The sequence below is a fragment of the Lepidochelys olivacea genome (genome assembly GCF_965140295.1).
Source record: "Lepidochelys olivacea isolate rLepOli2 genome assembly, chromosome: 9".
NCBI lineage: Eukaryota > Metazoa > Chordata > Testudines > Cheloniidae > Lepidochelys > Lepidochelys olivacea.
This window is the reverse complement of record NC_140419.1, coordinates 50,273,855-50,290,096: the sequence shown is the minus strand read 5'-3', so window position 1 is coordinate 50,290,096 and position 16,242 is coordinate 50,273,855. Positions and strand designations below refer to the sequence as shown.

At 50.1% G+C, this 16,242-nt stretch overlaps 1 protein-coding gene across 1 annotated transcript in view; it reads left to right on the top strand.

Moving 5' to 3' along the window:
* The window catches only part of DGKG (diacylglycerol kinase gamma), a 131,372-nt gene that overhangs the window by 91,420 nt on the left and 23,710 nt on the right, over positions 1-16,242 (top strand). The window contains exon 23 of the mRNA XM_084639796.1: positions 8,826-9,027. Within this exon, the coding sequence (XP_084495922.1) occupies positions 8,826-9,027 (202 nt within the window). The remainder of the gene's footprint in view (positions 1-8,825; positions 9,028-16,242) is intronic.

Here is a 16,242-nt window from a genome sequence, read left to right as displayed (position 1 = left end):
AAAGCCCAACTCCTACCTGAACTATACTGATGTAACTGCATCTTGCAAATGTTTTAGCATATTCCTCTGAAACAGTCCTGTTCTCACTGCATAGTTGGTATGTGAATAGCAGTGTTCTCCACTGAAAACAGCTCTGTACTCCTGCTTGATTCGCTCAGTGACAGCTCAGTCCAGGAGCGATGACGTGACCGCACTGGGGCATGATGTCACCAGATATGCTGCGTACAGGGAGGAAGCTGTTTGAAAGGAACAGGCTTCTGCTGACAACCAGATCTCCTGATTAGCAACCCAGGGAAAGGAAATGGACAAGACAGCTCAGGAAAATATTTTGGTCAAGTTTGTATATTTGTGAGGTGAATTCTCCTTAAACGCATACCAGAGAGCTTGGAGCAGGGCACTTGCCCTAACTGCAGCCAGCTGCGGGAGAACAGAATACTCCTGTTTGTGCCTTGCAGCTGTACTGGAGAGTGGGCCTGGAACAGTCTCTCTCTGTAAACGCTGTGTCCGCACACAGCCGCCTTTGGGTGACATGGAAACAGCCTTTAATTAGAGAAAGAAGGAGGGGGGAGCCACTTGCCAGTGGTTGCTAAGAGCTCTGTCATTTTACAGTTTGCACTGGGGTTTTTGTGCTGTGTTTTTTGTAAACTTCCTGCTTTCCTTATCTCTGAATAAATGAATCTTTTATTACTTATTCATGAGGGCTAGAAAAAACAGGTCGGTTGCCACAAAGGCTGATGTCGATCTGACCATGCAAGCCATGCTGCTTGCAATTTAATTCATGTCCAGCAAAGAAAATCCCAGGAGACCCTAATCTCCCAAAGTGTATCTCATCCCTTAATTACAATCTGTATAGGAAAGGTTGAGAGGGAACTAAAAGAGGGTGAATAGTATTGCATATGAAATCCTGCACTGCAGACAAGTGTGGGAGGTGGAACCAGGGAGAAAGATGCTATAGATAGCAGAGGGCGTATGATGCAGGGGCTGGTGTTAGTCAAAGACAGCACCATGCATTCAGTCCATCCACAGATGGAGAAATACATGTGGATTTTACTTCCAGCAGTGGAATTTTCCTCCCTCGTCCATGAGGAAATTCCTCCCAGGCAGAGAGAGCAGAACGCCAGTCCTAGGAGTGCCCACTGGGTCAGGCAGAACTACCTGTACTGAGCTAATGGAGATGGGATCATGGGGACTGCTGGGTACGGGGAGCGGAGGGCAGAAAAGGAATCAAGCGGCCCTGAGGATAGGTCTTGGGGAGGGATGTTGGGTGAGAGAGAGGTGGTGGAAACCCCCTCTCTGCTACCTGACAAACCACCCAGACCCCATCAAGCACCTGCCCTCATGTCACTGCTGTGGGCGTGGACCCGGTGGAATTCCGAGGCCAGCTGGTGCGTGTGTGACAGCATAGCAGAAGTGGAAGAGCACTCCGAAAGCAGGTGCGTCACCTTCTGTGCAGCACTTGTGCTATCATGGCCAATTAGAGCCTTGCTTTTGTTGAGTACTGGGCCCCGGGGGCCTGCCACACAGCTTAGATCCATTGTAATGCAGGATATGTGGCCGGGGGTTGGGGGGATGCTTTCTTGGGGTTCACTCCCCAGCATAGACAAGGGGATGTGTCCTGTCCTCTGATGTCAGTCAAGCAAAGAAGGACCAGTTAGGTGCCAAAGATGGGGCAGCAGGCCCTTCCCCTTTTAGCCCCTCAGCTATGGCTTTGTGGGGGGATGGGGGGGAAGAGGACCGTGACTGCAGCTGATGGGGGAGGGCTGGGGTGAAGTGTCTGAAGGGTGGGGATGGTTCACTTTGTGGACAAAGTGAGGGGAGACAGCTGTGGGCCTGGGCCTCATGGCTGGGTTCCCACTCTCCTGTGAAAGAGAATTCTGGGTTAGCAAGGGAAGTAATGGTGCCTCCTGTGTTGCCCAGGGCAGCCAGACCAGGCCGAGTTCATGCCAGCCAGGTGTCTTTGAAATAGGAAAGATACAGCAAAATCGGAGAGAAACCAAAAGGGAGAATGGAATGATTTCCAAACCTGGAGAGTAAGACACTACTGCCAAAGAACTGCCAAAACACAGCAGCTAGGGTCACCCACCCTGCCTCCATGTCCCTCCACTGGCCCCTCTCCTCCATCACAGCAAACACAAGCTCAGCGTCTTGGCCTTTAACGCCCTTCTCCATTTAGCCCTCCTCTCCATCCGATCTGCTTACCTGTCGAGCTGTCGGCCCCAGCGGTACCAGCCTGCCTGTCCACTTCTCCACCAACAATCTCCATGCATTCTCCCCCATCACTACCCATTCCCGGAGAAAAGTCCCCACAGAAATTCATAAAGCTGCCACCTTGTACTCTTTTAAATCCCATTTTAAAATCATACCTGCCACAATGTGTCTCTACAAATCCCTCTCAACTGGCATCGGCAAGGGGTGTGACCAGCTTTTCTGGGATGTTGTGTTCGCTTTATGGCAATTTATCCTCCCATTCTAGCCTCGCCCATTCACTGGGGTGTCCTCCTGTTGCCTGCTGGCTGGCACGCAGAGTGTGAGTTCCCTGGGGCCCGGCCATGTCTGTACATTGCCCCACACAGTGGGGTCCTGATCCTGGGGTGCGGTTCCTAGCTGTTACTTCAATGCAAACAATAAATACTAATGACAACATAGGAATGCAGACTATAACCCCTCAGTATAAAAACCTCAGTGAAGGAAGGCAATTTATCCAGCCACACAAGATGGTAGGACAGAAAGGTGAGCAATAGTTTGTCATTAAAGAAGGATGTTTAGATGAGATATTAGGAACATTGGGCAGGGGAATATAGAGTCATAGTGTTTAAGGCCAGAAGGGTCACCAGATTGTCTAGTGACCTCCTATGTATCACAGGATGTATATTTCCATCACCCAGCAGCCACAGACTAAACCCAGCAACCAGAATTAGACCAAAGTAGTCTGGAGTAATTAGCAAAGGAAAGGTGTGCAAGGCAGCATCACCAGTGAAGGTCAGATTACTGTAGGCACTGGAGGGGAGTTGATCTGCCAAGATGTCACATTTCTGACTTGATGACCGAGGACACCCCTTGGTCCCTGGTACTGATCTCTGACTCTGTGGCTGGCCGGCCTCCCTGAACTGTTCTGTCAGCTAGCCTGGCAAAATTACAGGCTTGCTTTAAACAGAGTGAAGCTGTTGATCTCTGAGCCACACCTAGGATTTGCGTTTGAAGGTGACGGATTGTGTGATGTGGATGATGGAGTAAGGTACACACTGCCCCAAACAGGTGGTGGTGCTGCTATGGGATGTGGGGAAAAGTTGGGAGGCGAAGGGGTTGTTAAAATCCCAGACTTCTCTTCTGTGTCTCTGAATGTTGTGTGGAAGCCATGCTGCACAGTGATGCATCCCGTGGTTTGAGATCGGCTCAAGTGCAGGTGTTTCAAGCACTCCATCTCCATTGCAAGCATGGGTGTGGTACGTAAATCACCATCCCAGGCAGCAAAGTGTTAACCTAGCAGCATTTTCAGTTGAAATTCCCAGTCCAGCCTCTCTCCAGCTCTGAGGCAACTGCCATGAGGGCAGAGAAATGACAGTTTTGTTTTGGAAATTGGCATCCATTACGGGACAGCTCCTGGAAATGAATTTGGTTTTCCCCCAGCTGCACATTTCTATGACCAGCCTCCCTGCCAGCTGCCCCTTCTCAAAGAGCTCATTGTACCAGGTTGGCGCACAAACAGAGGAGGGTAAAAGGAGGGGGGACACGTTCCCCCTCGTTCGATGTTCTTCAGTGTGTTGTGTGTGTATGTGGTGTCTGCACCGGGTTCTTAGAGCCATCACAAACCCACCCAAGTTCTGCTGAGCCCATCAGTGGATGGGGGTCCTCTCTAATACGCCCATCTTCCCAACCCCATAAAGGCACTAGAATGTATGGGATTTGGCAGATCACATTCCTATTGGACTGGGTCACCACCTCCATCCCTTCCCTGTTTGGGGCAGTAATGTTTAGCCTAAAGACTAAAAATGGCTTATCTGGTGCCCTTTTCCAGCCATCCGGCCTTGCTGCACTCCTGGGTCCGTTCCTTCATTTGTTTCATCTGTTCAGTGGCTGCTGTATCGAGCCTGTAATCTCCAGAGTACCCCGTTCCTCTCTATAGATCTACTGTGAGATAACTGTCAGCCGAGGGTGCCTACAGCCGTGTCTACACTAGAGAGTTGTACAGCTTTAACTATACCAGAATCGTCCAAGCAATATGCCCCACCATCGGCGAGGACACAGGAATACTTGTAAAAATGTGCTTATTCTGGGATAGCTTATCCCCCCAAGGTGTCTACCTGCATCTTTAGATGCCAGCCGCCTTTGTAAATCTGGCCCTAAATACTCAGCCACCTAAATGAGCGTGTATGTGAATTAGCAGTTAGGTCCCTGCAACCGAGTTTTGGTAACTAATTACAGGCTCATGTGCCTAACATTAAACACCCACACTTGAAAAGCTAGCTAGACACTCTGGGTATGTGTGTGTGCTTTAGTGTCTAATAGTCTTCCCCTTAGCCATCTCTGCTCCCAGGATATGTTCACACCACCCAATGTGGATGTGCTCGTTCCAGTCTCAGTACATAGGAGCATCCCAGTGTTCTCTCCCCACGTGTCTGTATGCGAGAGGTCCCTCCAAGTCCTCTCAGGCTCCTATTCCCTTGTCCATCTCCTGCACTCCAACTCCCACTTCTCCCAAAGACTGGAACAGGAAGGGCCAGCTGCCCAGCTCCATTCGCTCCAATGGAAATGATCTGTGTGACTTCAGTGGAGCTACATTGAGTTACACCAACTGGGACTGGGCCCTTAGTGTTCTCCCTGCCCCTAAACAAGCCATATCCTATTGCATCAGCATGTCTTTAGCACTTCCTTTTTCTACCTGCGTAGCGTTGCCTGGTGACCTGCAGCTTGGAAGCTTCACAGACCCTAGAAGTCTGGAATTAACAGATGCAGCATTCAGAAGTTATCATGTTAAAGACCAACAGGGAAATGACATAGAGTTAAGCTGCATCGAGTCATGGATCAGTACCCCACTGCGCTAGGCGCTGTACATGCACTTTGAGATGTTAGAGGATATTTTACGTATTATTATTTTCAAAAATATATTGAAGAATGAGTAACTGAAACAAAGCTCCAAAATTCTGAGTTTAGCTTAAAATGTATTAAAAAAAAAACATTTCTGGTTTTTCACAATCAAGGGTGAGCTAAAAAAAAGAGAAGACTTCCAAGCATTGTGGGGATAGAAAAGCATTGCATATACAAACATAAGTGTGTATGTGTGTGTGCATACTGGTAAAAACATTTGCAGGCAGATTAACACACATATTCATGCGGTAATATTTAAAATTTCCTAATTTTTAGCATGAATATTTAAAATGTCCGAACTTTAGCATGAGTTGTTTTAAAAATTCCGTTTTGGCCCTGCATTTCTATGATTCTATAAGGGCGGTCGTGGAATCCCCATCACTGGAGGTATTTAAGAACAGATTAGACAAACACTTGCCAGGGATGGCCTAGGTTTACTTGGTCCTCCCACAGCATGGGCAAGTGGACTAAATGACCTGTTGAGGTCGCTTCCAGCTCTACATTTCTATGGTTCCATGAAAAATAAGGTTGAGGTCCTCACTCAGCAAGAAGAAGAGTCAAAATTCTAGCAACAGAGAATTCTTCGTTATCCAACACACATTCTTCTTTGGAAAACACAGAGGACAGAGATTCCCTAGCACCATCAAAATTCAAGAAAAAAATAACATTTCTGATCCTTGCTCAGCTGTAACTTAGCAGGCAAAAGAACAGATGCTTTAAAGCCTAGGAAATACATTTGGAATGCAAAAAAGGATTCTTTTCCGCTACATGTGTGGTGGTTTTAGCAATATCAAGGAAGATATTTACCCTTCTACCTTGAAGAAACCACACCTAATTTTTCCACTTATAAGTCATCAGCTTTCCCCATCAGAAGATGATGCCAGGGTAATAGTATATAGGGGCTGCTTCATGGTCACCACAGTCCAAGTATTGTTTTCTTTATAAAATACTCTACCTGCTTGAATGCTGGCAGAGGAATTAAAGTCATTTATACAATTAAAAAGTTCACAACTCTATTTACTTGTCCCTCTCTCTAGTACTTTGGAAAGCCACAAATACCTTTTAGTGTAATTTTCAAATGTTGCAAATTTTTCTATGTAACACTGAGATGCCTTAGTAAGGACTCCAAGTAATGAATGCTTTATTGCTTTCCTAAAGAGGCTCCAAAATTGACAATTTTTTCTTTCACATCTTTAATATTATTTTCTGCCAAAGTCAACCCAATTTTCCAAATCGCGTTTAGAAGAAACAGTATCCAGTCATCAAAGGAATAAGGCTTTGACGAGCCAAAATATTTGATTCTCTAAAGTAAGTTCAAATAATAAGAGAAGAGGCCATAGGGAAAGGTAGCTGAGCAGTGGAAGTTTTGTAAGCTGCTGTAGATAGAACATGGTGAATTGTGAGCAGTGATTTGAGAAACTGTCTGGTTAGTGACATCAGTTCCACTTGAAAAAATATCTAATCAGACTTATCTGGGTTTTTTAAATTTTCATTTAAAATATATAATAAAAACATCTTGTAGCCAAAAGAAAGAACCAAATAATGAGAGAGTGTTTCTAGGACGGGGGTTCTTGAATTCTATTACAGAGTTATATTTGACCCCCCCCTCCACTCCCCGCACCCTACATACAATATTAGGAATAGAAATGCCCGCACAACAGCATGAGAGACAAGGTGGGTGAGGTCATACATTTTATGGGACCAACTTCTGTTGGTGAGAAAGACAAGCTTTCAAGCTTACACGGAGCTCTTTTTCAGGTCCTGAAGAACAACAGACCGACAGAAGTTGGTCCCATAAAAGATATGACCTCACCCACCTTGTCTCTCTGATACCCTGAGACCCACACAACTACAATAACATAGCATGTAAGATTCTGCCAGGCCAGGTGCGTGTATAACATCTGCTTCTCCTGACATCCGGGAGGGACAAGGTGCTGCTCAGTGCTGACAGCTGCCTTCTGCCCCCCAAGCTGGTTTTAAGAAGAGCTGTTTGAAAAATGCTAATGTTTTTTCATGAGAAATTTTTAAAAATCAATATTTTTGTTTTCATCAAAATGTCCTGCAAACGTTTTTGGGGATTTCAAAAGACAACAACAGAAAACTTGGATGGGGGGCAGAGTTTCAAAAGTTGTTTTCAGTTACATTTTTCAGTTTGGGACAAAATGTTTCCTGGCCTCGTTGACATGAAATGGAAATTACTTTGTGAAAAATGTTGTTTGACTGAAATTTTCACTGAAATTACGTATTGCGGAGAAATGTTTTGACCGGCTCTAGGGTTAGGCTGTTTAGGGTTTGTGGTTTGTGTGTAGCAGAGATCACTTCTCATCTGGGGTCAGACTGTGGTCAAAGGTGCTCGCCCGCTGGCACTCTGGATGGTAGGTATGCATGTCGAGGAGTCAGTGGCAGGACATTCTCAGGGAAGGGCCCTCTACTCTGAAATCCCTTCCCTTGACTTAATCCACGACAACCTGACTCTGTAGGTCTTCAGGGCACAATGCAAAGTCTGGGTGTTTCCCCAGGTTTTCCATAAGGGGGTGACTGAGCAGGGACTCATTGTTTGCAAGGCAGGTCCCATAGCAGCCTTTGTGCCAGTTTCAGTTTAATGGATGAGCTGTATTTCCTGTCGATTCCATATGCCGTGAGCATTCTGAACAGCTCATGGAATACATTCAAAGACTGAAAAAATGCCCTATCTGTCTATCAGCTCCGGGGCTGGGAAGAAACCAGACATTGTTTGTGAAGGGACTGCATGTGGCCTGGGCTGAACTGCTGCCTGCACGCGGAGTACACCCAGTGGAAAGACCAACGCAGGGCACAAGTCGCCACTGGCCTCTCTGAGGGCAAGATTCCCAGGCTGGTACCCAGTGCAGACCCCCTGTATGCTGCCTGCTCCCCAAATGGCAGCCTGACCATTTTGTATTCCAGCCTGGGCAGTCTGTGTGTGCAGGCCAGAGATCAGCAGCTCTGTCCTCTGGCTTCAGTTCAGCAAAGCACTGAGGCATGTGCCGAACTTGAACCACATGAGTAGCCCTGTTGTCGTCCATGGGTTTTGTCACGTGCTTAAAGCTAAGCACATGCTCAGATACCTGTACCTTGCTGAATCAGGGCCAAACATCCCGTGCCATGAATACACTGTTCTGCTCGCTGTCTTCTGCTCTCCACACTGCTGGGCCTCACCGCCCAGCCAGAGCCTGAAAATGGCTCCTCTTCTCTCCCCCACCCCCAAAGAGACATGCCTCCCCATCTCACAGTCAAGGAGTGTAAGACCAGAAGGGATCACTGGTCTGATCTGCTGTATATCACAGGCCATTGTGTTTCAATCCGAACACCCCTGCACTGAGCCCAGCCACTTGTGTCTGACTAGCACATCCTCCAGAAAGGCAGCGGTACTATTTCCGGGAACTGATGTGATTTTTCCATTTGCCACATAACTACTCCATGCTTTGAGGAATGCTGTGTGGTCGCCTGATTTTGGGCTCTCTGTCAGTGCCTGTAGCAGCCATACGGTAGATCAGGATGTCCTGACCATTTCCCAGTGGTGTTCCTGGCATGCAGGACCTCACCAGTTCTCCTAGCCTTGGCCTTCTCTGGAGTTCTGGGGAAGTGGAAATGCCTCTGCAAGCCCAGCTCCTGGGAGCTCTGCATTTGTCCCTTCTTTGTGTCCCCACAGGCCCCACCCAGTCAGGGCGGGGTGTCAGTCAGTGTCTAATGCCTGACCATGCCTGTCTGTCTGCCTGCAGTGTGACGGAACGCTGCTGGACCTGAGCAGTACTTCGCTGGAGGGCATCGCCGTACTCAACATCCCCAGCATGTATGGTGGCTCCAATCTCTGGGGCGAGACAAAGAGACAGCGCAGCTATAACCGGATGAGCAAGAAAGTGCCCGAAAAATTGCACTCCACGGTGGTCACTGATGCCAAGGAACTCAAGTTCTGCGTCCAAGGTGAGCTGCGTACGCCGTCACTCCCAGTGCATGGAGAGGCTGGGGGATGGGAGGTGGTAGGGCTCGATAAAGCACAGAGAGGGATGACTGAACCGTGCACATATCTCTGTGGGCGCTTTGGTCATGGCTTAAAACAGGAAAATGAGAAAAGGTTCCCAACAATATGTTTTATGATCGAGATTGTTTTTTTTCATGAGCATTTAACTGGCCCAAAACAGAGGTAAATCCACACTGCCCTCATCCCACCTCCTTCCCTTCTCTCCTGGCGTAGGACCTGTGGCACCCAAAAATCTTTGTCCATTTGTCGACCCTTTGGGTGTTGGAAAGCCCTGGAGAATGGTCAAAAGATGGTTCCTTTGACTATCCTGAGATGGCCCTATGTGTACAATGGGGTTAATACTCCTTCCTTTCTCCAACTCAAGGACCATCTCTCCCTATGTGTATGAAGGGAGCAAGTGGGTTACCCCCCATCCCCTGGGTGCGGGTGGGTGGTGAATAGAATGCCCTGGGTGTGGATGGGGGCAGGACCAGCTAGCCTGGGGCCTTCAGTGACAGCCAGCCGGGGTGCTGTGGAGCGGAGCAGGCGGGGGATTGGTTAGCGATAACCCGGGGAATGGTGTGGGGATTGTTGGACACAGATCTCAGTTAGGTCAGCGTGAGGCTCAGGGCCTGGTGTCTGTGTCTGGGTTCTGTCTGAGGAAGCTGTTTGCTGATTGCACTGCACGGGGGGGTAGAGGGGGCTGTCAGTGACCTTCCAAGGCACTGTAGGGTGACCAGGTGTCCGGCTTTTTACCATAACAGCCGGTCGAAAAGGGACCCTGGCAGCTCCAGACAGCACTGCCGACCAGGCTGTTAAAAGTCCGGTCATCGGTGCTGCAGAGCTAAGGCAGGCTCCCTACCTGTCCTGGCTCTGCACTGCACCCCGGAAGCGGCCAGCGGGTCCGGCTCCTATGTGGGGCGACTGCGAGAGCAGCACGTAGAGCCGCCTGCCACACCTCCGCCTAGGAGCTGGACCTGCTGACTGCTTCCGGGGCGCAGCACAGAGCCAAGACAGGCAGGGAGCCTGCCTTAGCCTCATTGCACTGCTGACCAGGAGCCACCGGGGTAACCCTGCACCCCAACCCTGAGCCCCCTCCCACACCCTGAACCCTTCTGCCCCAATCTGGAGCCCCCTCCTGCACCCCAAACCCGTCATCCCCAGCCCCACCCCAGAGCCCACACCCCCAGACAGAGCCCTCACCCCCCCTGCACCCCACCCCCCTGTCCCAGCCTGGAGCTCCTCCCACACCCAGAACCCCTCTGCCCTAGCCTGGAGCTCCCTCCTACACCCCAAAGCCCTCATCCCCAGCCCTACCCCAGAGCCCACACCCCCAGCTGGAGCCCTCACCCTCTCCCGCACCCCCAACTCCCTGCCCTAGCCCAGAGCTTTCTCCTGCACCCTGAACCCCTCATTTCTGGCCCCATCCCAGAACCCGCACTCCAAGTTAGAGCCCTCACCCCCTCCTGCACACCAACCCGCTGCCCCAGCCCCGTGAAAGTGAGTGAGGGTGGGGGACAGCAAACCACCGAGGGAGGGGGAATGTAGTGAGTGAGAGGCAGGGCCTCGGGGAAGGGGCAGAGCAGGAATGTGGCCTCAGGGAAGGGGAGGGGGGGGCTAGGGTGTTCGCTTTTTTGCGATTAGAATGTTGGCAACCCTAAGGCACTGGCTGGGGCTTCCTGGCTTGTTTCCCCCTGTTGTCTGTGTGGCGGGGCGGGGGCAGGTCAGGGGGAGCAGGACTGGCTGTGTTGGGGCCCCAGGTACAGAGAGAGCTGTCATGGGGCTGGATTACCGCAAATTGGTGGTGAAGAGCTCGGGCCATGCCAGCGAGCCAGGGGCCTGTGAACGTTCTGGAGCCCCTGAGTGCCGGGCTGTGGGCAGCTGCTCTCTGGAGCAGAGGCAGGTGATTATTAACATGATCAGTTGAAGCATGGGTGCAGGGTTCTTGTGGGGAGGGGAGCGCATGAGAGGGAGGTGCAGCCTGCTGTGGGGCTGAGTCCTGGCAGCGTGGGAGGGGGCAGGAGGACAATGTGAGGTGCTGCCTGGCACTTCAAAAGTTTGACCCCAGAGGGCAAAGGCTGGGGCGTTCTTGGCAGTGCCCTGGGAGGCCAGAATTCCTCTTCCTGCTGGTGGAGTCTCGCTGGGGGATGGAGGTGGTAGCTAGTGACTGCTGTTGCTGGAGCAGTCATTTCTGCTTTGAGGGGAAAAGCAGGGAATGAAACTGCAGAGCTCGTCCTGTTACACTCCCTCCAGGCCCTTACTGCAGTAACGCCAGCTCTGGCATCTGCACGTTTCATGATAGTTGGTGGTTTTCTGCAAGCCCCAACTCCTAGAGTCAGGTGATTGTGTGAGAATCTCAGCTTGCCTTTCTAGCCCTCCTGGTTGAAAAGAAAACCTTTTGAGGGCATGAGCTGAGGGCGACCTAGCAGCTCAGAGACCAGAAGACAGAGAAACAACATTTTCTGTGGTTTAAACTCTCATGATTTCTAAGCCAATCTCATGATTTCTGGGCCCTGACTCAGGACTTTTGCACACTTGGGGTTGGGCTTGGGAGGGACTCTGAAGGTACCTGAAGAAAGCTCTGCATCTGCCATTCTCTTGACAGTGGCCTGTAAAAGCGGGCTGCATTTTGCTGTACGCTGGCTCCCCTCTCTAGGGGCCCTGATAGGCTGCCACACAGTATGACTGAGACAGCCATGGGAGCAGCACAAACTGGAGGGGCACAGCCCGTTGCTTAAACCTCCTTAGTCAGATAGCGGGCCTGACTCCCTGTGGCCCTGCGTCTGGTGTGGCGATTTCCGCCTGCGCCAGCTGTGCCCAGGGAAGATGGCTGCAGAGGTGCAGGGCAGTGGGGAATCAGGCCCAGTGTAGTCACACCAGTGTGTACAGCTCCTCCCATCTGTTTGTGGCTGTGTTCAGAGGGCCCAAACTAAACACTTGCTTTGCAAATCTTGTCCTCCATAGGAGGACGCAGACCAAGGCTTCAAGAGAATTATACCCTGGTCCCTTCCCATTTTAATTCCATCCTTCATCTGGACTTGGGCATGGAGACACACCCTTTGCGGTGTGAGAGTCAGTGCTAGTGACAATGTCAAAGTTAAGGGAACCCAACAAAGAGGAGGCCATCCTGCCCCAGAGGCAAAGGACGGAGAATAAACAAACACAAATTTATTAGAAAGCCCTCCGGCTGCTTGAGAGAGTCAATATAATAAACAAACAGAACCCCATGTGTTTTTCAGCCTCCTCAAGTTTTAGTCGAGACTCCAGTCTCCTACGAATTGGGGATTATTATAGAACACAGATTGTGTGTGTTCACTAGATATGAATTGAGTCAAATGCTTAACTACTAGTCTTGCTAGCCCATAAATCCGGCGGGGATAGCTCTGAAGATTGCCATTCAATATCTCGGAGCAAAATCTTTAAACATTGGGAGATGCCGGGGATTGTTCCTGAAGGTAACATTTAGGTTCTTCTGATAAGATCCAGGCCCAGGAGGGTTTCTGTGGTAGGGCTCTGTGAAGTGCTTCCACAGGGCTAGGAAGACAGAGGAACTTCAGAGCCCCAATGTGAAAAGGAGAAGATAGTATAAAGGGGCGGAGGGTGGGGGTGTGTGTAAATTAACTAGCCACTGGGTGTTTGCAGGAAGAGAGAGCTGCTACAGGAGGGGTGGGTTCCACCTTAATGCAAGTAACTCAAAAGAGCATGCACAGAAAACTAGCAAGGCTTTGTGGAATTATTTTAAGTAGGAGCTGGGAGAGGGCTGCTGGGTGCCAAGGTGCAGCAGAGGCAGACAAAACCTTCTGTCCAGGTGTCAGTGAGACACAGCTATCTCCGAACTCAGTAAAGTGTAAGGCAGAAATTACAGCGGAGAAGGGACAGGTTGAAATCAGAGAGAAAAAGCCCAGAAAGTAGTGAGTTCAGAGTGTTCAGAGTTCAGTGAGTCTAGAACTAGCTGTTCCGAGAAGCAATGATGCTGAGAAACTGCTTCTGTAACTCTAGTCCCAATGTGATCTGACCGTCCATTGTTATCCAGTGAGTCATCCATTGTTCTGGATGATTAGACTGAGCTGCTTCTTGGAGCTCCCTCAGCACGGCACTCAATGCTGTGTTCTTCTTCGGGACGCTGGTAGCATAGCCCTAGTGGCATGTTTGTAGTTATGACTTGGAGCCATACGGAGTAATGTGTGTGATCGGAATATCTTCCGTACTGATCAGGCCCCCACCTCCGAGAAGGTGAGCACCTCATGGTCTCTAATGTGTTATCTTCACCCGCCCAATAGGAAGGAGCATGATAAAGGTCTCACAATAATGAATGGGAGAGAGAAGTGCTCCTATTCCTCCTGTCTTGTAACTAAGGCTGCATTTCTGTCATGGAGGTCCGTTGACTTCTTCAGTGGCTGACTCCGGGCTAACCGAGCAGATCAGGCAGCCCCTGGGCCAGCCTCTGCTGGGATAGTTTGGGTGTGGGAGGGGGCTCAGGGCTGGGGCAGGGGGTTGGGGTGCGCAGCAGCACTTACCTCGGGTGAGGTAAGTGGCCAGAAGCGGCCAGCATGTCCCTGCAGCTCCTAGGCAGAGGGGTCAGGGGAGCTCCACGCACTGACCGTGCTCCCAGGCACTGCCCCCCACAGCTCCCATTGGCTGCAGTTCCTGCCCAATGGGAGCTACGGAGCTGGAGCTCATGGCGGGGGCAGCATGGGAAGCCACCCGACCTTCCTTCCCCCTAGATGCTGCAAGGACACATGGAACCAGGTAGGGAGCCTGCCAGCCCCGCCAACCCTCCCCCCAGCACCGGCAGGGGGTCTCCGCCCGCCCTCTCCAGCATTAGCGGGGGTCCCAGGCCACCACCCCCCAGCACCCACAGCACCCTCAGACCCCCCACCCCGAGCACCTGCAGACCCCTGCCCCAAGTTTTAGTTAGGGGTATATAGTACAAGTCATGGACAGGTCACGGGCCGTGAATTTTTGTTTACTGCCCGTGACCTGTCCATGACTTTTACTAAAAATACCCGTGACTAAAACGTAGCCTTACTCATAACACAAGAACAAGGGGACGTTCAATGAGATTGAAAGGTGGCAAATACAAAACTGATCAAAAATACTTTCTTACCCAACACATTATTACCCCCTGGAACTCACTGCCACTTAATAACTTAGAAATCTAGGACTTTGTAGGATTGATAAAATGTCTCTTACTATGTGTATGCACAGCACCTAGCACAATGGGATTCTGATCTTAGTGCTACTGTAAAACAAATAATAGATAATGCCAAATAATAAATAATAGGCAAAGAGTAACTATTAATGGAATGATGGCAGATTGGAAGGAGGTCTCAAGTGGGGTTCCACAGGGATCTGTTCTGGGTCTGGTGTTATTTAACATCTTCATTAATGACCTGGATGTAGGAATAGAGAGCACAGTGATCAACTTTGCAGCTGACACAAAGTTGCAAACACTAGGGAGGACAGAGCTAAAATTCAAAGGGATCTTGATAAATTGAAGAACTGGGCTATCGACAACAAAATTAAATTCTACAGGGACAAATGTAAGGTACTGCACTTAGGCAAGAAAAACCAAAGGCACAAATACAAAATGGGGGATAACTGGCTTGGCAGCAGTACAGCTGAGATGGATCCGGGAGTTGTAGCGGATCAACATGAGTCAGCAATGCGATGCTGTTGCAAAAAAAGCAAATGCAGTGTTGGGTTGCATTTAAAGAGGTATAGCATGCAAGTCACAGGACATGATAGTACTGCTCTACTCAGCCCTAGTTTGGCCTCAGCTGGAGTACTGTGTCCAGTTTTGGTCACTGCTATATAAAAAGAATGTAGAGAAACCAGAAAGGATCCAGAGGCGGGTAACAAAGATGATCAAAGGGATGGAAAGCAAGCCATAGGAGCAAAGGCTGAAGGAACTGGGTATGTTTAGTTTGGAAAAGAGGAGATTGAGGGGGGGCCATGATAGTGGTCTTCAAATCATTGAAAGGCTGCCATAAGAAAGATGGAGAAAAGTTGTTCTCTCTTGCCACAGAGGGCAGGACAAGAGGCAATGGGGTCAAACTACAGCATAGCAGCTTTAGATTAAATCTTAAAAAAGGTTCCTAACTGTAAGAACAGTAGGACAATGGAACAAACTGCCTAGGGGAAGTCTTGGAAGCTCCTTCTCTGGAGGTTTTCAAAAGGAGGCTGAATTGCTCTCTCTCTTGGATGGTTTAGACCAGTGATGGGCAACCTGCGGCCCGTGGGCCGCATGCGGCCCATGAGGGTAATCTGATTGCAGGCCACAAGACATTTTGTTGATGTTGACCATCCACAGGCATGGCCCCCTGCAACTCCCAGTGGCTGAGGTTCGCCGTTTCCACCAATGGGAGCTGCGGGAAGCGGTGGCCAGCACGTCTCACAGGCCACAGGTTGCCCACCACTGGCTTAGACACAACAAATCCTGCGTCTTGGAAGGGAGTTAGACTAGCTGACCCTTGCAGTCCCTTCTCACCCTGTGGTTCTATGACTCTGTGCAGTTTCAGGGATCTTCCTTGAAAGCATGTTACTGGCCTCTGTCTCCCAGGCTACCTGTCCAACCACCTGCTCTGGAGGAGGGTTGTGTGCTGGTGTTTCTGATTGACCAGATTTGGTAAAGAAAATTATGTGGAAAGTGTGCGGGGGGAGCAGCTGCCAGGGCAGGCAGCATGATGGGACTCCATTTCAGCCACTGTCTCTCTCTTCTCACAGCCCCCCTGTGGATCTGGGGCTTGGATCTGACTGCTGAGATTCAAGGAACTAACTGGCCAGTTTTTGGCCAAGCTGAGGGGAAGCAGAACCCTGCAGAGAGATCATTGCTGTTGACGGGTGCATACACAGCATGGACAAAATGACAGCTGTGAGTCAGGAGAGCTCAGGTTGCTCTGCCTTTCCTGTTTTTCTGCTCCTCGAGGCCCAGTTGAGACCATTGCAGCTCACTGATTGGGAGTGGGAATTGTTTCGGCCCCAGCTTCTGTCTGGGGGTTGGCCTTGAACTTTGACTGTGAAACACTGGGAAATCCTTCTCCAGCACATGGGGAGGAGCTGAGTCCCAGACAGCACCATCGGTGGCTAGGATGAGCATTGCCTTCCTAACGCCATTCTAACGGTATGCGTGTGCAGAGTCTGGATCATTTGCGTATGTGCCTGGATGGCCTCCAGAG